This window comes from Salmo salar, chromosome 12 (genome assembly GCF_965601325.2).
Source record: "Salmo salar chromosome 12, fSalSal1, whole genome shotgun sequence".
Lineage (NCBI taxonomy): Eukaryota > Metazoa > Chordata > Actinopteri > Salmoniformes > Salmonidae > Salmo > Salmo salar.
In genome coordinates, this window is record NC_138302.1 from 93,534,472 (window position 1) to 93,558,589 (window position 24,118).

Below are 24,118 nucleotides of genomic sequence, written 5' to 3' on the forward strand. Positions count from 1 at the left end.
CGGCAAACTTGATGATGGTGTTGGAGTCATGCCTGACCGTGCAGTCATGAGTGAACAGGGAGTACAGGTGGGGACAGAGCACACACCCCTGAAGGGCCCCCGTGTTAAGAGTCAGTGTGGCGGATGTGTTGTTACCTACCCTTACCACCTGGGGGCGGCCCATCAGGAAGTCCAGGATCCAGTTGCAGAGGGAGGTGTTTAGTCCCAGGGTCCTTAGCTTAGTGATGAGCTTTGAGGGCACTATGGTGTTGAAAGCTGTGCTGTAGTCAATGAATAGCATTCTCACATAGGTGTTCCTTTTGTCCAGGTGGGAAAGGGTAGTGTTGAGTGCAATAGAGATTGCATCATCTATGGATCTGTTGGGGCAGTATGCAAATTGGAGTGGGACTAGGGTTTCTGGGATAATGGTGTTGATGTGAGCCATGACCAGCCTTTCAAAGCACTTCATGTCTACAGACATGAGTGCTACAGGTCGGTAGTCATTTAGGCAGGTTACCTTAGTGTTCTTGGGCACAGGTACTACAGTGAGGGAAAAAAGTATTTGATACCCTGCTGATTTTGTACTTTTGCCCACTGACAAAGAAATGATCAGTCTATAATTTTAATGGTAGGTTTATTTGAACAGTGAGAGGCAGAATAACAACAAAACAATCCAGAAAAACGCATGTCAAAAATGTTATAAAATGATTTGCATTTTAATGAGGGAAATAAGTATTTGACACCTCTGAAAAACATGACTTAGTACTTGGTGGCAAAACACTTGTTGGCAATCACAGAGGTCAGACGTTTCTTGTAGTTGGCCACCAGATTTGCACACATCTCAGGAGGGATTTTGTCCCACTCCTCTTTGCAGATCTTCTCCAAGTCATTAAGGTTTTGAGGCTGACGTTTGGCAACTCGAACTTTCAGCTCCCTCCACAGATTTTCTATGGGATTAAGGTCTGGAGACTAGCTAGGCCACTCCAGGACCTTAATGTGCTTCTTCTTGAGCCACTCCTTTGTTGCCTTGGCCCGTGTGTTTTGGGTAATTGTCATGCTGGAATACCCATGCACGACCCATTTTCAATGCCCTGGCTGAGGGAAGGAGGTTCTCACCCAAGATTTGACGGTACATGGCCCCGTCCATTGTCCCTTTGATGCGGTGAAGTTGTCCTGTCCCCTTAGCAGAAAAACACCCCCAAAGCATAATGTTTCCACCTCCATGTTTGACGGTGGGGATGGTGTTCTTGGGGTCATAGGCAGCATTCCTCCTACTCCAAACATGGCGAGTTGAGTTGATGCCAAAGAGCTCCATTTTGATCTCATCTGACCACAACACTTTCACCCAGTTGTCCTCTGAATCATTCAGATGTTCGTTGGCAAACTTCAGACTGGCATGTATATGTGCTTTCTTGAGCAGGGAGACCTTGCGTGTGCTGTAGGATTTCAATCCTTCACGGCGTAGTGTGTTACCAATTGTTTTCTTGGTGACTATGGTCCCAGCTGCCTTGAGATTATTGACAAGATCCTCCCGTGTAGTTCTGGGCTGATTCCTCACCATTCTCATGATCATTGCAACTCCACGAGGTGAGATCTTGCATGGAGCCCCAGGCCGAGGGAGATTGACAGTTCTTTTGTGTTTCTTCCATTTGCGAATAATCACACCAACTGTTGTCACCTTCTCACCAAGTTGCTTGGCGATGGTCTTGTAGCCCATTCCAGCCTTGTGTAGGTCTACAATCTTGTCCCTGACATCCTCGGAGAGCTCTTTGGTCTTGGCCACGGTGGAGAGTTTGGAATCTGATTGATTAATTGCTTCTGTGGACAAGTGTCTTTTATACATGGTCCCGTGTGGCTCAGTTGGTAGAGTATGGTGTTTGCAATGCCAGGGTTGTGGGTTCGATTCCCACGGGGGACCAGTATGGAAAGAATGTATGAAATGTATGCATTCACTAATGTAAGTCGCTCTGGATAAGTGTCTGCTAAATGACTAAAATGTAAATGTAATACAGGTAACAAACTGAGATTAGGAGCACTCCCTTTAAGAGTGTGCTCCTAATCTCAGCTCGTTACCTGTATAAAAGACACCTGAGAGCCAGAAATGTTTCTGATTGAGAGGGGGTAAAATACTTATTTCTCTCATTAAAATGCAAATAAATTTATAACATTTTTGACATGCGTTTTTCTGGATTTCTTTGTTGTTATTCTGTCTCTCACTGTTCAAATAAACCTACCATTAAAATTATAGACTGATCATTTCTTTGTCAGTGGGCAAAAGTACAAAATCAGCAGTGGATCAAATACTTTTTCCCTCACTGTATGGTTGTCTGCTTGAAACATGTTGGTATTACATACTCAGTCAGGGACATGTTGAAAATGTCAGTGAAGACACTTGCCAATTGGTCAGCGCATGCACGGTGTACAAGTGCTAGTAATCCATCTGGCCTGTTTAAAGGTCTTACTCACATCGGCTATGGAGAGTGTGATCACACATTCGTCCAGAACTGCTGGTGCTCTCATGCATGTTTCAGTGTTACTTGCCTCGAAGCGAGCGTAGAAGTAATTTAGCTTGTCTGGTAGGTCTGTGTCACTGGGCAGCTCGCGGCTGTGCTTCCCTTTGTAATCTGTAATAGTTTGCAATCCCTGCCACATCCGACGAGCGTCGAGCCGGTGTAGTATGATTCAATCTTAGTCCTATATTGATGCTTTGCCTGTTTGATGGTTCATCGGAGGGTATAGCGGGATTTCTTATAAGCTTCCAGGTTAGAGTCCTGCTCCTTGAAAGTGGCAGCTCTACTCTTTAGCTCAGTGCGGATGTTGCCCGTAATCCATGGCTTCTTGTTGGGGTGTGTACGTACAGTCACTGTGGGGACGACGTCATCGATGCACTTATTGATGAAGCCAGTGACTGATGTGGTGTACTTCTCAATGCCATCAGAAGAATCCCAGAACATATTCCAGTCTGTGCTAGCAAAACAGTCCAGTAGCTTAGCATCTGCATCATCTGACCACTTTCTTATTGACCAAGTCACTGGTGCTTCCTGCTTTAGTTTTTGCTTGTAAGCAGGAATCAGGAGGATAGCATTTTGGTCAGATTTGCCAAATGGAGCGCGAGGGGAAGCTTTCAAATCAAATCAAATCAAAGTTTATTTGTCTTGTGCACCGAATACAGTGAAATGCTTACTTACAGGCTCTAACCAATAGTGCAAAATAGGTATTAGGTGAACAATAGGTAAGTAAAGAAATAAAAACAACAGTAAAAAGACAGTGAAAAACAGTAGCGAGGCTATATACAGTAGCGAGCCTATAAAAGTAGCGAGGCTACATACAGACACTGGTTAGTCAGGCTGATTGAGGTAGTATATACATGCAGATATGGTTAAAGTGACTATGCATATGTAACCGATGTGAAATGGCTAGTTAGTTAGCGGTGGTGCACGCTAATAGCGTTTCAATCGGTGACGTCACTCGCTCTGAGACCTGAAGTGGTTGTTCCCCTTGCGTTGCAAGGGTCGCGGCTTTTGTGGCACGATGGGTAACGATGCTTCATGGGTGTCAGTTGTTGATGTGTGCAAGGGTCCCTGGTTCGAGCCCAGGTTGGGGAGAAGAGAGGGACGGAACCTACACTGTTACACATATATGATGAACAGAGAGTAGCGTAAAGAGGGGTTGTACACATCTCTGTGTGTGGAGTAAAGGTGGTCTAGAGTTTTTTTCCCCTCTAGTTGCACATTTAACATGCTGGTAGAGATTAAGTAAAACGGATTGAGTTTCACTGCATTAAAGTCCACGGCCACTAGGAGCGCCACCTCTGAATGAGTGTTTTCCTTTTTGCTTATGGCCGTATACTAGGTCCGTATAGAGCTCATTGAGTCCGGTCTTAGTGCCAGCATCGTTCTGCGGCGGTGGTATATAGACAGCTACAAAAAATATAGATGTTAACTCTCTTGGTAAATAGTGTGGTCTACAGTTTATCACGAGATACTCTACCTCAGGCGAGCAAAATCTTGAGACTTCCTTAGATTTCGTGCACCAGCTGTTGTTCACAAATATACATAGGCCGTCGCCCCTTGTCTTACCAGAGGCTGCTGTTCTATCCAGCTGAAAAAGCTTAAAACCCGCCAGCTGTATGTTAATCATGTCGTTGTTCAGCCACGACTCGGTGAAACATAAGATATTACAGTTTTTTATATCCTGTTGGTAGGATATACATGCTCGTAGTTTGTCTATTTTATTAACGATTGATTGTGCATTGGCTAATAGGGCCAAAGGTAAAGGTAGATTACCCTCTCGGTGACAGATCCTTACAAGGCGGGGATGAGGGCCCTGTCGGGCATCTGAAGTAAATCTTTCACGTCCGACTAGTTGAAGAAAAATAATTCCTCCAGTACGAGATGAGTAATCGCTGCCCTCATATCAAGAAGCTCTTTTCGGTCATAAGGTTCTCTCTGCAACTGGATCCTGGACTTCCTGACAGGCCGGCCCCAGGTGGTGATGGTAGGCAACAACACATCCGCCACACTGACCCTCAACACGAGGGCCACTCAGTGGTGTGTGCATAGCCCCCTCCTGTACACCCTGTTCACCCACGACCAATGGTGTATAGTACTTAAGTAAAAATGCTTTAAAGTACTACTTAAGTACTTTTTTGAGGTATCTGTACTTTACTTATCTATTAATTTATTTGGACTACTTTTACTTTTACTTCACTACATTTTTAAAGAAAATAATGTACTTTTTACTCCATTTACTCTGACACCCAAAAGCACCAGTTACATTTTAAATGCTTAGCAGGACAGGAAGATGGCCCAATTCACACACTTATCAAGAGAACATCCCTGGCATGTCAACTATCTCTGATCTGATGGACTCACTAAACACAAATGCTTTGTTTGTAAATTATGTCTGAGTGTTGGAGTACGGCCCTGGCTATTTGTTAAAAACAATTGTTAATGAATTATGTCGTCTGGTTTGCTTAATAATTTGAAATGATTTATACTTTTATTGTAATTGCTGAAGTATACTTAACTATATTTAGAAACCAAAGACCTTTACTCAAGTAGTATTTACTGGATGATTTTCACTTTTACTTGAATGATTTTCTATTAAGGTATCTTTACATTTACTCAAGTATGACAATTGGGTACTTTTTCCACCACTGGTATAAGGTAATTGAGGTAGCTATGTACATATAGGTAGTGGTAAGCAACAGGATAAATCATAGACAGTAGCAGCAGTGTATGTGGTGACTGTGAAAGTGAGTATGCAACTTAGGTTTTAGAAGTGGGGGGACCTAATAATAATTATTTAAAAAATTCAGTCGGATAAACACTCCAAACAGCCTACACGACCGCTTGGAGGCGTCCGAGCAGGATGCGTCCGTTCTGCTCGGACGCACATGCAGGAACGCCCTGAATTGCGGCCCGCAATTGCGTCCTCTGCGAAACCAGCGTCATTTGCGTAAATTCTCTGCTTAATTTCGTTTTTTGTAATTCGATGCCGTATTCCTCAAAAGAAGATACGTAATATCCTATAGCCAATTTCGTTCAAATGTGCCATGTTACGTTTATTACGCAGTTATCTTCATAATGGCGACCGTGCTGAAGAAGCGCCTATGCTTGTGAAAATGAAGCGAATAAGTTATTTATTTTAATAAAACGCCGGGGTTCCCCATAGGAGGACGTTGCATCGAAGACAGCGGCTTTCCCAGTGTTTGAATTACAGTGTTGGTCCATTGGTAGACCGAAATGATGAAGTTAAAGTCAAATCAAACCCGGACATACGATGGGGATGGCTACAAGAAGCGGGCCGCCTGTTTGTGCTTTAGGAGTGAAAGTGAAGAGGAGGTGAGGACGAGGATGCAGGGTTATTGGGTGGGCCGCAGTTCAGGAAAACAAAAATAGCTGTCGCTAACTAGTGTTTGTCATTTGCTAATTGGGAAGGTAATTTAGCTAACTGTTAGCTACTGGTTTTGGTGTGTTGGTTTGTTTTTTTGAATCAGCGAACAGGTCGACCACCCAGGGATTCCTAGCTAGTTAACGTTGTGATAGCTAGCCAAACGTTGAGCTAACTAACTAGCCAGTTAACTTGGTAGCTGGTAACTACAAAGAGTGGGCTATTTTATTATATCTAGCTAGCTAGTTAACTCGTTGCGGCTAACCAAACAGTACAAATATTACTAGCTAGTTGCTTGCCACATTGTTGGTTACCTAGCTAGTTAGGCTAACTAACGCGTAGCCAATTAACGTTAGCTGTTAGAGTAAAATGATAACCAGTGCGCTAGCCAGCACTGTATCTTCTTGATTTATAACTAACATATTGTTAATGCTAACTAACGTTAGCTAGTATATTTATGGTTATAACGATCACTTTAAACACTATGACAATCAATGTTTAGCAACATTGTCAATGGCGCAAAACTAGTGTCGATTCGTCATTAAAAAGAATTTAGCTAGCGCCAACTACTAGTTATTTAGCCACATTTGCTAGATGGATAGCTACCGTTAGCTAAATAGTTAGCTATGGGCCTTCCTTTGCTTGGATGGGACTAGCAACAGGTAACTTGACTGAAACTACCACGACCTAACCGTGCTTGTGATCAAACTAGCTACCTACCCAGTTATTCCTTCAATCCAGCTAACAAATCACTTGAATAAGTCTACTAGCTGTTTTATCTGGAGGTCAGCTAATAACCCATTGCATCACTCATATGGCCCATATTATGGGTGCCAACCTGGCTAAAGACAAGTCAGTGTCACCAAACCATCTGTCATCACTGTCTGTGGTAATCAATGATTTATATAGCTCTACACACGCCATTGGTAGTAATGTGTCTTGCTTGTTTATGCGAGGGAGCTATGCCTAAATTATGCATGCATAATAACTATATGCATTGGGCCAGGGGTGTCAAGCTCATTCCATGGAGGGCCTGCATTTTTTTTAAAATAATTCATTAAGACCTAAACAACCAGGTCAGGGGAGTTCCTTACTAATTAGTGCCCTTAATGCATCAATCAAGTACTAGGGAGGAGCAAAAACCTGCATTCACTTGGCCCTCTGTGGAATGACTTTTGACACGTGCATTAGGCGATCTGTTCTTGCGAATGTCAGGTGTAATTTGAATATGACTGACGTTTTCATCAACACAGTAGAGAAGTTGTCTCAACAACATGCTCTGCTGTGTTTACATTGAAATCTGAAACTCTGGATTTGATCGATGGCGCTCAATGCTGTATCCTCTTACTGCAGGTGCTGTTGGTGAGTAGTAGTCGGCATCCAGACAAGTGGATCGTCCCTGGTGGAGGGATGGAGCCAGAAGAGGAGCCCAATGTAGCTGCAGCACGAGAAGTCTGTGAAGAGGTTAGCTTCTTTCCCTCTCATTTCAATGACTGTAATCATTCAAACTACATTCCCACACTGCCCTGTATCCCCACATTTGAGGGAACCTGTAGGTGTTTTCCATAATTGTTCTGGATATTGGAGATGTTGCTCTCTTTGTTTTAGGTGTGGCTTTTGGGGTAGACAAAATCAATGTTTTTTTTTCTCCTGCAAACCACACCCCTTGATTACAAATGGCAACAAGTTTTTGAGATTTGCTAATGTGAGTAGGCTTTTTACCTTGATATAGCTTGTTGAAAGATCGCTAAGTTTTGAGTTCAACACATGCTAATCCATGTTGGTCAAAACACATCCACCTTGGGCGGTGCAGTTGGCCTTGATCATACTCTGTTTATGTGTACTGAGAATATAAAGGCAACATCCACAGTAGCTAAGCAGACAGGAATGTTGGTGCCAAAGGGAGTTTGGCGACTAGTATTATTATTTTTTTAAACCTCCCACTTCGGGCTAGATGTGTCAATGTGTAGTTCATACATGTATAATCACGAAATTCCTAGTTTTGAAAACACCTGTTTACTGGAAGCTGTCCCCCCCCCCCCCCCATGGACCTACCCCCTAGCAATTCAAGTTCTAGCCAATAAGCTTCAGCCCCTCGCCATTTGAGTGACAGCTAGCAAGATGCTCACACAGCAGAGAGAGAGTAATGACGTGGTGCACATATGTGACGTAGTGTGCAACTTTTGGGGACCACTTTTGGCTCCTGAGCACTACTTTCAGAACTACTGGCTAAAAAGTATACAAAAGTACCAAAGAATCTCTTTAAAGGGATACTTCTTGATTTTGGCACTGAAGCCCTTAGTCTAACTCCTACGAGTCTGGTGAACTCGTGGATACCATTTTTATGTCTGTCCAGTATGAAGGAAGTTAGGAGGTAGTTTCGTGAGCCAATGCTAACTAGTGTTAGCACAATGGCTGGAAGTCTGTGGGTATGTGCTAACATTTGTGTGTGTTGACATAATGTAGCCTATTCTGTATTTCAACGTTGATGCCTAGTCACTAATTGAACCATGACGATTGAATATTTAAATTTGAGCCCAGGGACTTTTCTTCACCGGGGGGATGAAGAGGGTTTCCCTGTTGCCAAGTAGGGCCTCTCCAACTAAGAATTAGGTTGTAGAAAATAGTCAGCAGGTTCATTCTATAGGGAGGTATCCCATGTCATGATGTTTTAGAGCTGGCGATATGGACAAAAATCCATATTCCGATGAAACATTTTTAAATAAGCGAGAAATTTACCAAAATTATTTTGGGGTGGTGCTAGAGCTGGGCGATATGGACAAAGTCATATTGCTATAAATGTAACTATTTTGCTCAATAACAATAAATACAACGTTTTAATGGACATGTACTTTACATTAGCAGCAGGGCTCTAGACAAAAATACCAGTGCCAAGTAAGATTACTGAGCTGGTAGCCTATGATTTTAAAAAAGGAAGCTATTTCATCTAAAATATACAGGGAATGCATTATTGTTATTTTCATGTGCAACCTGGCAAAATAGGATCCAGAAATATCACATTTTATTTTTTGACTCTTCAAATAATTTTCCGGCATCTTTGTGCAGGCTAGCTATTTTATTCACCACCTGATGAAGTGGGAAAAATATGATTTTGTTGTTCTATAGCCATTTAGGTTAATTAATTAATCAATCTATCAGTAAATGTAGGCTAATGTCCTGCAAAAACTTTCCAGCACTAGGCCTAGGCTACTTGATGTAGGAAGTTGTCCAACAGCCAGACTGGGACAGGGCATTTGATTTCACAACCTGATAGACAGCCTTTAGTGGGTCATTAGATAGAGCAGACTAAGCGATGTACTTCAATCTAATTTTATTTGTCACATGCGCCGAATACAACGGGTGTAGACCTTACAGTGAAATGCTTACTTACAAGCCCTTAACCAACAAGGCAGTTCAAGAAATGGAGTTAATAAAATATTTACTAATTAAAGTAAAATAAAAAGTAACACAATATAATAACAATAACGAGGCTATATACAGGGGGTACCGGTACCAAGTCAATGTGCGGTGGTACTGGTTAGTAGGGGTAAAGTGACTATGCATAGATAATAAACAGCGAGTAGCAGCAGTGTAAAAACCGGGAGGTGGGGGGTGCAATGTAAATAGTCCAGGTGGCAATTTGATTAATTGTTCAGCAGTCTTATGGTTCACAGGAGCCATCACTCACAGGATGCTGATATCATCTCCTACCTTGGCTGCTCACTGCTCAGTAAGTTAGACATAAGTCCAGCTGCTGAGCTGACATCTCTGGCTTGGCTTGCCAATTGATTTTCCATTGGGCACAGTGTTTTGTGTGTATAGACATCACATTGTTAGCACAGTCTCTTAAGGTGTTGACTAGGGCTGAGATTTGCCAGGGACCTCAAAATACAATATCACGATACCTGCAGTGCCTTCAGCCAGTATTCACACCCCTTGACTTTTTCCAAATGTTGTTACACCCTGAATGGATTAAATTGCTTACACATAATACCCTATAATGTCAAAGCGGAATAATGTATTTCATTTTTTTGTTGTTGTTGACTGATTGAATTAAATGAAAAGCTGAAATGTCTTCAACCCCTTTATGGCAAGCCTAAATAAGTTAAGGAATATAAATGTGCTTAATAAATCACATACTTGCCCTCTGTGTGCGATAATAGTGTTTAATGTGATTTATTTTTATAATGACTACCTCATCTCTGTACCCAACAAATACAATAATCTGTAAGGACCCTAAGCCGAGCAGTGAATTTTAAACACAGATTCAACCACAAAGACCGGGAAGGTTTTCCAATGCCTCGCTAAGAAAGGCACCTATTGGTAGATGGGTTAACCTCTATGGGCTAGGTGGGACGCTAGCGTGCCACCCGTGGTGCACTCCATCAACAGCAGGTGCATTTCAAGAGCGGCAAATTTGAATCCAAATAAATGTCAAAATTCAAATTTTTCAAACATACAACTATTTTACACCCTTTGAAAGATAAACATCTCCTTAATCTAACCACGTTTTACGATTTCAAAAAGGTTTTACGGCGAAAGCATAAATTTAGAGTATGTTAGGACAGTACATTTACAAGAGTTGTGTGTAATGTTTTGTCAAGTCAAAGACAGGGTCACCAAAACCATAAAACCAGCTAAAATGATGCACTAACCTTTTACAATCTCCATCAGATGACACTCCTAGGACATTATGTTAGACAATGCATGCATTTTTAGTTCTATCAAGTTCATATTTATATCCAAAAACAGCGTTTTACTATGGCATTGATGTTGAGGAAATCGTTTCCCTCCAATAACCGGCAGTCAAGTCAGCGTCACAAATTAAATAATTAAAATTAGAAAACATTGGTAAAATATTATATTGTCATTTAAAGAATTATAGATTTACATCTCTTGAACTCAATCAACTTGCCAGATTTAAAAATAACCTTACTGGGAAATCACACTTTGCAATAATCTGAGCACTGCGCCCAGAAAAATACGCGTTGCGATACAGACTAGACGTCATGTTGGGGAGATCTAAAATCGAAAATACTATGTAAATAATCCATTACCTTTGATTCTCTTCATCAGATGTCACTTCCAGGTATCACAGGTCCATAACGAATGTAGTTTTGTTCAAAAAAGCTCATCATTTATGTCCAAAAATCTCCGTCTTGTTAGCACATGATCTAAGCCAGCCGGACTTCTCGTCATGAACGAGGGGAAAAAATATATTTACGTTCGTTCAAACATGTCAAACGTTGTATAGCATAAATCATTAGGGCCTTTTTTAACCAGAACATGAATAATATTCAAGGTGGACGAATGCATTCTCTTTTATAACGTATTGGAACGAGGGTACCCAACATGAACTCGCGCGCCAGGTGTCTAATGGGACATCATCGTTCCATGGCTCTTGTTCGGTCAGATCTCCCTCCAGAAGACTCAAAACACTTTGTAAAGGCTGGTGACATCTAGTGGAAGCAATAGGAAGTGCCAAAATATTCCTCAGCCCCTGTGTTTTTCAATGGGATAGGTTTAAAGTCAATACAACACATCAGGTATCCACTTCCTGTCAGAAAATGTCTCAGGGTTTTGCCTGCCAAATGAGTTCTGTTATACTCACAGACACCATTCAAACAGTTTTAGAAACTTTAGGGTGTTTTCTATCCACATATAATAAGTATATGCATATTCTAGTTACTGGGTAGGATTAGTAACCAGGTTAAATCGGGTACATTTTTTTTATCCAGACGTGCAAATGCTGCCCCCTAGCCCTAACAGGTTAAAACAAAAGCTGACATTGAATATCCCTTTGAGTATGGTGAAGTAATTAATTAATTACACTTTGGATGGTGTATCAATACACCCAGTCACTACGAAGATGCAGTCATCCTTCCTAACTCAGTTGCCGTAGAGCAGGTATTCCCAAACTGGGGTACGTACGCGCAATGCCGTCAGGGGTACGCCAAATAAAAATGTGATACATGTTTTTTAAAAACATTGTTATTATAATTCTTTCCTCCACATTTTCAGCTGTATTCATCGACCTGGCCAAGGCTTTCGACTCTGTCAATCACCACATTCTTATCGGCAGACACAACAGCCTTGGATTCTCAAATGACTGCCTCGCCTGGTTCACCAACCACTTCTCAGACAGAGTTCAGTGTGTCAAATCGGAGGGCCTGTTGTCTGGACCTCTGGCAGTCTCTATGGGGGTGCCACAGGGTTCAAACCTCGGGCCAACTCTTTTCTCTGTATACATCAATGATCTCGCTCTTGCTGCTGGTGATTCTCTGATCCACCTCTACGCAGACGACACCATTCTGTATACTTCTGGCCCATCTTTGGACACTGTGTTAACCAACCTCGAGACGAGCTTCAATGCCATAAAACTCTCTTTCCGTGGCCTCCAACTGCTCTTAAATACAAGTAAAACTAAATGCATGCTCTTCAACCGATCGCTGCCCATACCTGCCCGCCCGTCCAGCATCACTACTCTGGACGGTTCTGACTTAGAATATGTGGACAACTACAAATACCTAGGTGTCTGGTTAGACTGTAAAATCTCCTTCCAGACTCACATTAAGCATCTCCAATCCAAAATTAAATCTAGAATCGGCTTCCTATTTCGCAACAAAGCATCCTTCACTCATGCTGCCAAACATACCCTCGTAAAACTGACTATCTTACCGATCCTTGACTTCGGCGATGTCATTTACAAAGTAGCCTGCATCCAATTTGCTGAGTAGAGTGTTGGAGGCTATCACAGTGCCATCTGTTTTGTCACCAAAGCCCCATATACTACACACCACTGCGACCTGTATGCTCTCGTTGGCTGGCCCTCGCTTCATATTCAAATCAAAGTTTTTGTCATGTGTGCCGACTACAGTGAAAGACTTACAGGCTCTAACCAATAGTGCAGTGGAGTGGAGCCAAATCCACTGGCTCCAGGTCATTGATAAGTCTTTGCTAGGTAAAGTCCCGCCTTATCTCAGCTCACTGGTCACCATAGCAGCACCCACCCGTATCACGCGCTCCAGCAGGTATATTTCACTGGTCACCCCCAAAGCCAATTCCTCCTTCGGCCGCCTTTCCTTCCAGTTCTCTGCTGCCAATGACTGGAACGAACTGCAAAAATCACTGAAGCTGGAGACTCATATCTCCCTCACTAGCTGTCAGAGCAGCTCACAGATCACTGCACCTGTACATAGCCCATCCAACTACCTCATCCCCACTGTTATTTATTTTGCTCCTTTGCACCCCAGTATCTCTACTTGCACACTCATCTTCTTCACATCTTTCACTCCAGTGTTTAATTGCTATATTGTAATTATTTCACCACTATGGCCTATTTATGGCCTTACCTCCCTTATCCTACCTCATTTGCACACACTGTATATAGACTTTTTCTATTGTATTATTGACTGTATGTTTATTCCATGTGTAACTCTGTTGTTTGTGTCGCACTGCTTTGCTTTATCTTGGCCTGGTTGCAGTTGTAAATGAGAACTTGTTCTCAACTAGCCCAACAGTGAAATAATAAAGTAAAAAAATTCAAACAGTCCGTTTCTATTTTCCAACAGACCTATACATTTGAGTGAGGTTTTTTTCTCACCTGAGTAGCCTCGTTTCACTGCCAAAAAATACAATTAAACCATCTGGTGTAGAGCGAAATAACAAGATGTCAAATACAGGTAGCCTAGTCAATTAATTAACATCCAATCAGATTAACCGTTACTCTCTCGCAGGAATTCCACTAATGGGCCGTATGTAGCCAAACGTAGCTGCTGCTCATTCCATTTGCTCGAAAATTGATAAATGGTTAAAAAAAAGTAAGGCCCGCGTCTATAGACGCATACCAGCTCTACTGGTAGTACTGCTACTACCAGCAGTACTGCACCTGTCGGTGACACAAGTTCTTCTGCTTCCACGAGCATATCCAATGCTAGCATCAGTAATTCTACATTTTGTTGTTAGCCCAGCTAGCATGGACACTGACAGTTGTGAATTTGATGCAGCCGAAGAGCTACTGCCCCCTTACCCGGGAAAGCACCAAACAACAGATGGGGATGTTGGACCATCAGAGGCGCAAATATTATGAGAACTTCATTAATTTGGGGTTCACTTATATTGGGAGTAGTGCCTTTCCTCAGTACATTTGCACATATAACACACTGGCGATCTCACAACTTGATGAAACCGTGACTCTTGCGCAGACATTTAGAAACAAAATATGGCAATTACAAAAATAAGCCACAAGTTTTTTGAGCGAGAATTAAGACTACTTTCGAGTAGTAAGACATGTATAAAAGAAATAGGTGCCATTAATAAGAATGGGCTAGAAGTGTCTTATATGGTGAGCTACCGAGTGGCTAGGACAGGGAAGTCCCATACTATCGTGGAGGACGTAATTCTTCCTGCTGCCGTGGATATGGCTGGGACAATGCTGGGGGAAATGGCCAAAAAAATCAATAGACAATGCCATCATCAAACAGCACTGTTTCATGACGCATCAGTGACATGGCAGGAGATGTTTTGAAACAATTACTGCTTCGCATACAAGCTAGTGAATTCTATGCGTTACAGCTGTCAACAGACGTGGCGGGCCTGGCACAGCTCCTGGTATGTCTGTTTATGGGGGGGTTCAATTAAGGAAGACATCCTCTTCTGGAAACCAGGAGAGGATATTTTTAAAGTACTGGACAGCTTTGTGACATCAAATGGACTTTGGTGGTCAAGATGTGTTGGTATCTGTACTGATGGTGCAAAAGCCATGACAGGGAGACCTAGTGGAGTGGTAATGCGTGTGCAAGCAGTTGCTCCCAATGCCACTTGGGTACACTGCAGCATCCACCGAGAGGCTCTTGCTGCCAAGGGAATGCCTGACAGCTTGAAAGACGTTTTGGACACTACAGTGAAAATGGTTAACTTTGTTAAAGCAAGGCCCCTAAACTCGCATGTATTTTCTGCACTATGCAATGATATGGGCAGCGACCATGTAACGCTTTTACAACATACAGTAGTGCGCTGGTTATCAAGGGGCAAAGTATTGACAAGTTCTTTTTAAATTGAGACAAGCTTAAAGTTTTCTTTACTGACCATAATTTTCACTTGGCTGACCGCTTGCATGATGATGAGTTTCTCACACGACTGGCCTATCTGGGTGATGTTTTTTCTCGCCTGAATGATTCTAAATAAAGGGGGAAATAATAGTGGTCTAAGGCACTGCATCGCAGTGCTAGCTGTGCCACCAGAGATTCTGGGTTCGAGCCCAGGCTCTGTCGCAGCCGGCTGACCGGGAGGCCCATGGGGCGGCGCACAATTGGCCCAGCGTCATCCGGGTTAGGGTGGGTTTGGCCGGCAGGGATATCCTTGTCTCATTGCGCACTAGCGACTCCTGTGGCGGGCCAGGCGCAGTGCACGCTGACCAGGTCGCCAGGTGTACGGTGTTTCCTCCGACACATTGGTGCGGCTGGCTTCCGGGTTGGATGTGCATTGTGTCAAGAAGCAGTGCAGCTTGGTTGGGTTGCTTCGGAGGACGCATGGCTCTCGACCTTCGCCTCTCCCGAGTCCGTACGGGAGTTGCAGCGATGAGACAACTGTAACTACTAGCAATTGGATACCATGAAATTGGGGAGAAAATAGGGGTAAAAAAAAAAGGGGGGGGGGGGGGGGGAATAATCAAATATGAGTCAGTACCTTTTTTATTTGTTGAGTATAATTCAAAATGTAATAAGAAATGGGCCTTTACATGTGGTCATTTTATATAAACTATTTATTCATTGAATTTACAGAAAATTTGCTATATCGTGATCTGTATCGTTATCGGGATATGAAATGACCTATATCGGGATATGAGATTTTGGCCATATCGCCCAGCCCTACCACGTACCAATGTGAGAGTGGATTCTCGGTCCTCACTAGCATGAAAACTAAATACAGGCACAGACTGTGGAAAGTGATTTGACTGACTCTCTCCAATACAACCCAACATTGCAGAGTTATGTGCATCCTTTCAAGCACACTATTCTCATGAACCTGTGGTGAGTTATTCACAATTTTTGATGAACAAATAAGGTTTTATATGTAAGATGGCTAAGTAAAGAGCAAAATTATAGATTATTTTATTATTATTTGTGCCCTTTTCCTATAAGAGCTCTTTGTCACTTCCCAAGAGCTGGGTTGTGACAAGCTCACACTCATTCTTATGTTTCAATTTATCGTATAGTGTGTGGCAGGCTTACAATGATTGCAAAAAACAACATTTGAGAGTGCACTGACCCTGGTGCTAGAGGGGGTATGCAGCTGGTGTTTGAAGGGGTACGGGACTATAAAAGGTTTGAACCACTGCTGTAGATCAATCCATCTCTTATTATCTGTATTTTTTTTAAACTGCATTGTTGGTTAGGGGCTCGTGTAAGTAAGCATTTCACTAGAAGGTCTACACCTTGTATTCGGCGCATGTGACTAATAAAATTTGATTTGATAACACAATAATTGCTAGGCTAATTATACAATTAAAAACAGATTAAAACGGGCTCAAGTCAAATAGGCTACGCTTTTATAGTTATCATAGCATGTAGGGACCATGCTAGAATCAAATCCGCAGCCCTACTGTCGCCAACAGCACCTTGCTCAGTCAATCCCACAGCCATAGCAACCACTGCCTGTATATACTAGTGAATAAAAAATACAAATGATTTCCATATCAAGATATTGTTTTTGTGCTAGTTTGCTGTGCCTGCACCTTCTTTTTAAATATAGAGCCAATTTGTTTTCAGTAGTTTTATTCCCATGGCTGATCAAAACTCATTTTCTCATGGCTCTCTCTTGTCCCTCTGCAGCAGACATATGGTGAGAAATATGTTTTGTCATACCTTCATACCGACCTTATGCCATACCGGGATATTCGGTAATACCGACACTGAAGATAAGGGGTGCTGTTTTCAAACCCCACTGATGCTTTGTAATCCGAAGGTTAGCAATGCTAAAAAGTACATGTAAAATGCTAACAATTATATTAAAAATATTTTCTAGAGTTTCTGACCTAAACTAGACAAGTAACAAAAAAATGCTATTCACAGTTTGCTGCATGCACAAAAACAATATTAGCCAGCAAGGCTCTTGATCCAGGACAGGATTCTCTGCTGTTACCAAGCGAATGCTTGATTTTTGAAAGAAGCTAGATAGCGAACTAGCTACTAGCTACTAAATTAGCAAACCAAAGGCACAACTGCAGCGCATTTAGCACATTTTAGACAGTTAATTTAATAGTTCTAAGATATCTAGCTGGCAAACATTTAGTTGTGAATTCCATACTGTAATTAGATTGCCTGGCGCATGCCGCCCAACACCGAGTGACTCAAGACTCCGGTCTCTCGTCGTAGTGTGCCTGGAAACAAACACCATGTGACACTTGACTATTAAAAGCTTCATAATAATGTGACAGCTGAAAATAAGAATGCAATGTTCTTCATCCCCTAACGTATTGTGCAAGTTGACTGCAGGTATTTACTTAAAGTAGCTATGAACATTGAAATGTATTCAAAATTTCAAAGAAAGAGTTAACGGTATTGAAAAAACATCCCGTGCCTTTTTCCAAATACCCCCGGTATATGTTATACCGCCTAATCTATAGGCAAGTGCCTTCCAAAAGTACTCAGTTTGTATGATCAAACTGAGTCAATCCATCTCCAGTGCTGCTGCTGGTTTAAACCTCTTAGTGCACTCTGTTGTAATAGGTCATAACCCTCGCTCTAATTCTGATGGCTATTTGACAGGTGACTGCTTCTTATGCTGGGTGGTTTGGAGTCCGGCCAGGACTGAAAGACATAACAGGTCAAGGGTTATGGATCGTAGTAGTGATTTGGGGGGGGGTCGATGCAGTTACATATCGGGATATAATTTGACGATAATGTCAAACAAATTGACTCCCTTTTCTTAAGATGAAAAACAATATCATATATTTGGCTCCCGAGTGGCGCAGCAGTCTAAGACACTGCATCTCAATGCTAGAGGCATCACTACAGACACCCTGGTTCGAATCCAGGCTGTATCACAACCAGCCGTGATTGGGAGTCCCATAGGGCGGCGCACAATTCGCCCAGGTTTGGCCGGTGTAGGCCGTCATTGTAAATAACAATTTGTTCTTAACTGACTGAATAAATTGTCAATTTGTTTTCCGCACTTATTTCCATGACTGATTGACTGTTTTCTCATGGCTCTTTTGTCTCTCTGCAGCAGACATATGGTGAGCAATATGTTTAGGACGTTAAATCGCAATAAAATCACAATATCGAATCATAATACATTTAGAATCGCAATACGTATCGTATGAAAACCAAAGTATTGTAATAATATCGTATCGGGAGGTCCCTGGCAATTCCCAGCCCTAAATAGTCAAACTACAGTGTCCACATCCACTCATTCTCAACTGACCTGACCCAGCAGAGTCCAAATAGACTGGAATGCAGCTCTAATGCTCATGTTCTTCACTCACATTCTCATTATGATGTGGAGAGGGTGGCCATTTTTGATTTAGAGGAGGTGGTTGAGAGGAACTAAAGTCTACTCTTAATAATTAGGCCTAGGCTATCCAAACCCTGCCTATTCTCCAGTCAGCCCAGTGGTGATCTTCCTCATTTTATCTGGTTGAAGGCATGAAGAGTGTGGGATTGATACTGGGGTATACTGCCTATGGGGTCCAGGTTTATTAATAGGCTGAAACTGGAACCTGAAGACGATACATACTGCTGGCATCCTCTAGTAGTATATAAACCTTGCCCAGTACCCCTCAGTCTCTGGGAGTCGTGTACAAAACACCTCATCTCCCTCACTAACTTTAAGCATCAGCTGTCAGAGCAGCTTACAGATCATTGCACCTGTACATAGCACATCTGTAAATAGCCCACCCAACTACCTCATCCCCATTTTTTTTTTTTTCACCTTTGCACCCCAGTATCTCTACTTGCACATTCATTTTCTGCTCATCTATCACTCCAGTGTTTAATTGCTGAATTGTAATTATTTCACCACTATGGCCTATTTATTGCCTTACCTCCCTAATCTTACTACATTTGCACACATTGTATATACACTTTTCTGTTGTTATTGACTGTACGTTTGTTTATTCCATGTGTAACTCTGTTCTTTCTGTCGGACTGCTTTGCTTTATCTTGGCCAGGTCGCAGTTGTAAATGAGAATTTGTTCTCAACTGGCCTACCTGGTTAAATAAAGGTGAAATACATTTTTTTTTAAAGGTGTGAACTATGGTGGGTTGAGGTACTGGTGTGTGCAGTTTTTGATGTATGTATCAGGATAATTGTGTGAAAGATGATTTTTGAAAGGCATCTTCAGGACATATTGTAGCACAGGCTACACACGCCTAATTCATCGCTCATTACTGCAGTGACACAGGCCCTTAAGATTGAAAGAATTATGTATTAGTTCCTTAGATATGTGTTGATTCGCTTCCTTGTTTTTTTTTTTGTTCAACAGGCAGGTGTGAAGGGGACTTTAGGTCGCCTAGTTGGAATTTTTGAGGTGAGTTTATGACCTTCCTAGACTTGCTTAAGGTGATTTGGGAGTGGAGAGAAATATTGACTTTGTTCTGAATTTTTAAAAGATATACATTAACTATCTTACAGAACCGAGAGAGGAAGCACAGAACCTACGTCTACATTCTTATCGTAACTGAGGTCCTGCAAGACTGGGAGGACTCTGTCAACATTGGTGAGTGGCTGTCATTTAAATCTGATTATACTAGATTGTTTAAATTCTGGTTATAGTTGTCTCATGTCTGTCTTAACTTGTGCTTAACTTAAATGGTGTCTGTTCATGTTCCTTTAACAGGGAGAAAAAGGGATTGGTTTAAAATAGACGATGCCATACAAGTGTTGCAGTGTCACAAGCCTGTGCAGGCCACTTACTTCGAGCCTCTCAAGGAAGGTTGCCTGACCAGCAATGGGACGCCCCTGGTGGCCACGATAGGCGGAGAACTCTCGCCCACCTACAACATCAACCAGAGCTCTGTGTCGGGTATCAGATAACTAAAACACAACGCTGACGCAACCCCGAGGAGCTCTCGCCACCACTCTCTCTTACTTCTATTATTTTTGATCTCAAATACCAACATGGGTTGCCTTGCCAACTCTTTTGTGCCAGAGTTGTGGCGCTGACTTGACAGGTGTTTGGTGAAGATTCTGAAACACTTTGTAAATGTAATTTTTGACCCTTTTTTTGTTGTTATCATTGTATTGAAAATTGCATGAAGCATCCCTCACTCCCCCATTCTACTACCTTAACGCGCCCTTAGCGTGATGTTTATTGAATGCAAGAACTACTTTTTACTGTTGTGATGTAAAAGTGTATACTTAGTGCTTAAGCTCAAGGCTTTCAATGGTATTTTGTCTTTTGGTTATTTTCTGTGAATGAATGTGGCCAAGAGTGTTTTCCCTCAGAAGTATAGGAAATTCGAGCCCGACCATTGTTTTTTGGGGTACGATTCAGATTTCTTTTGGGGGGTAAAACGTGCCGATATACAGTTTTATAGCGGGGAAGTGAGTGTCGTTTTTGCCCCACACTGAATTCTCATAAATTACCATCCAAGAGAGCAGTTGTCCAATAACTATGCTTCAAATGTTGATTTCATACATTGTGATAATGACCCATCATGAGAATGGCGGGAAGTGTTCAGATCAGTATGAGATTCCCATTTTTCATCTTATTTATTGAATATCGGTGGAATTTTCTTACGATTAGTGGTAAATGGCCAATATCTGCCGACAATATCGGTGAACCGATATATCGGTCGGGCTCAATAGAAAATGTTCTCTGTATCTGAATGGACAGATTGTGGAAAGTGAATTGTTTTGCATGAGCACTGGTATGTTTTGTCTTACACATTGGGGTGACCTGACACTGATTGTGCAGCAGGGTAGTCTTCTGTGGTAACCAAGGTCTTTGAATTATCTTCATTTAGCTATGTATTGTGGTTATTGGTGTTAATATTTTGCAGGTTTCATCAGAAAGACTAGGCCATTTTCCACATGGATTTATGACCCGATTGTGAAGTGTACATTTTCCCTTAGTCTGGAAGCTAGCCAGCCATTTCAATATTACATTTTGGGCAAAAAATATACTCTAGAAAGGTCTACTCAACTAAAGATGTAGAACAAAGTCTCCTATAGAGAACTTTTTTTCTCTAGTGTCTATCTATTTTAATGTTCCCCTAGTCTGTTGATAGTGGTTCACTAGACACTGAAACAGTTGGCAGATCCCTTACCGACCGAAATGTATCCGTTTTTATAATTTGGAATTGCATGATGTGAACGACTGCAGTCTTCCTCCATTTATTTTCCAGAGGGTGAAAGGACTACGGACTGCAGTGCCATCCATGGACTGACTTACCTTCACCCAACACATAACTCTTAATCACATTTTCAGATTCTCCTGACTCACATTAACCTCAGTTTTTATCAGATGTTTACATTGTTCATAGCATTTATTTATCACACCAGACAGATAGATGGGTATTTTAGATGACTTTTCAGTAAGGTATTTTGTTTAGTATAGAACCTGCATCCCCGAACAAACACGATACCTACCTGCTTGACATTCAAAGTCATGGAATCTAAAATGCTGTCTTGGCAAGATGCCGAACAAACAAGCCTTGTACAGTTGGATACCTTGTTTTTAACATGTAAAAATGCTTTTGGATAGTTTTTTGCTCTTAAACGTCTGGCAAAAGTCTCTCTAGCCAACCTGCGATACTTGCCTTGGATGTGGCATGGAGCAGCTGGCTCAATACTGTGAAACTGGAGGCGCTGTAGATGGCATGTAAGATGTATTGTAAATTGTTTATTTCTGTATAGAACAAAGGTGAGTGTACAAATGACAAAACCAGTTTCTGACGCATTTGTGAGTGCTATATGTTGCTCAAACATGGCTGTAGAGTTGACTCGATCCCCAAACAAGCGATGATGTTGGAAGTTTTGTTGACAAGTTGCTTTGATACACAGTACGTAAGGGCTGGGGTTGAAGAGAACTCAAATGATATAAGCAGCTGAGATGCCACCTCAGATGTTCTATGAAGACCATGTGCAACTGAGGCCGAGGTTATAAACTGAAGTTAATCACAGTTGAACGGTTAACAAACAAAGAACTCAATTCAATCACATCTGCTTTAGCCAACATCCTCATAGCGGTTCTTTTGGCGGTGGGGAACTGCATTAGAGCTGTCAAATCCACTGGCCGCTCTTGGCATTATACCTAAAGCGGACATTGCCATTGGCTGCACGGAGTCACATTAAGAGAAACCCCATGTAGCCTTGTTTACAAGTTGGAACACTGGAATGTGAGATATAATTTACACCTCGATTAGGCTGATATAAATCCTCATTTTATTTTCTGATTTTCAATTTGAGCACTATTTCTAAATAGTGTAGGCTCTCGTTCTAAGCTTCTAACGCAAGTTGGACGGGTGTGGCATTGTGACAATGATCAAGAGCAGCTGCACACTGATTTGACGGCTCCAACGCAGTTGCACCTATGCAGGTGTCGGCTATTGCCAGTTAACTCTTAATCTAATTGAATTTAGGCCGAAATGTAGGTTTTCCGCTGAGCACTGTTCCAAACCACTAGTCTACCATACATGACAGCACTGCGCTGTTATGACATTGTCCTAGTCTCTGACAACCAATGCTTATACTTACAGGCCACTACATCTCCCCGTTATCTCTTTTGCCCCGTAATTTTTTCAGTAGCTCATCATTCGCTCTCCAAACGGAGCAGTATCTCTGTTCTCCCCAATCCCAGACTCAATGATGTAGGCCTGTTCTCTAATTGGCAATGGAGGTGAAATATCTTTAAGGGTGTAACTAAGTTGAGTAGATGACATATCAATAGAAATGCTACAGGAATCTCCCTCTCCCAAAGGCCCAGGACTTTGAACCCAGATGTATTGCTTTTTAAAATGAGCTGCATTGAAATGTGTGGGGGCAAAGTCTTGGAACTGTCTAGTGAAGACCGGATCCTTTCCAATATCACTTGTCAAACACACAGAGCAGAATAAATTTAGGCCTGTATTTCAATTATGTGGTCAGCCTCCCTTAAAGTCCACCATTTTCTTTCAATGATAATGATCTAACAATCAGTTTAGAGCTGGAAAATCTGACTGACAAAGGGGTTCTACTGAAAATCGGTATGAGGACAGGCAAGCACTGTAAAAAAAAAAAAAAGTATGGATATGAGTAACAGCCAGCTTGTTTTTTAACCTTTGTCAATTTTAACGTGTTCCTGACAAGATGTGTTGTACATGCATACTAGCTAAAGCAGCCCAAGCCTTATAGCTAGAGGCTCTCCGATACACTTGACTAAAGCCTAAGGTGTATGTTTTCCCCTTTCCATATCACAATTGTTAACTTATTTTAATGCAATGGGCAATGAAAGTTGAAGTGGACAGGGATTTATACATGCATTTCTCTTCCTAAGGGATGATTTTGCAGTCACTGCTGTCAAAGTATGAAAAGCGCAGTGAAAGCCTTGAGGATGAATGAAAGTAGGAAGGATGCATTTCTAAAAGGCTCAAAAGAAGCCTCTGCTCCAATAGGCCTTGGTCCTTCAACACACTAGATATTGGAAATCACATGACCACCGGGAAACGATTAACACCAGCTCGTGGCCAGGCAATATTCTGCAACAACCCACGTAAAAATGTTTTTGCCTCAATGTTCAGTTGAGCATTCTGCAGTATTCATGGCATAGCATTTCGTTGGGATAGTGGTTAACAGCTTGATCCTTTTTAAATTGGACCGTCCAGCAATTTGGGTGATACTCCCGCTATGTACAAATTGATTAGGCAAAAATTGTAATCTGATGTGATTTAGTGTAAAAAGCTATTTGGACTACCTAATATGTTTCCACTTCCCTCAACATAAGCTCTTGACCTCAGCCTTTTAGTTTCCCTACATATTTGTAGTAAAGGTGTACTTCTCTGGAATGTTATTTCTCATCATTTGGGACTGTGGAATAAACCAGTGGACTGAAGATTGTAATAAAAAAAAATGTGCCAACAAATAAAAACACCAGTATTTCATATCTGGATTTAATTTGCCTTTATGAACCTTCACATGTCTAGCTGCTTATTCTGCTTTTAATACTTGTTGATTAACACCTGACTGAAAGACTGCACTTTGAATAACCTTTGCCAAGCTTTAGCTAGTATAATTACTGTAGTGTGTGAATTAACACTCCTCA

At 41.8% G+C, this 24,118-nt stretch overlaps 1 protein-coding gene across 1 annotated transcript; it reads left to right on the plus strand.

Annotated features, from left to right (window-relative positions):
* Positions 1 to 5,498: 5,498 nt before the first annotated feature.
* Positions 5,499 to 23,957, plus strand: LOC106566013 (diphosphoinositol polyphosphate phosphohydrolase 1). The gene is made up of 5 exons (XM_014133785.3): positions 5,499 to 5,825; positions 7,228 to 7,338; positions 19,361 to 19,405; positions 19,510 to 19,594; positions 19,715 to 23,957. The coding sequence occupies exons 1-5, from the start codon at positions 5,727 to 5,729 to the stop codon at positions 19,909 to 19,911; spliced, it is 537 nt and encodes a 178-aa protein (XP_013989260.2). The 5' UTR covers positions 5,499 to 5,726; the 3' UTR covers positions 19,912 to 23,957.
* The last annotated feature ends 161 nt before the right edge of the window (positions 23,958 to 24,118 follow it).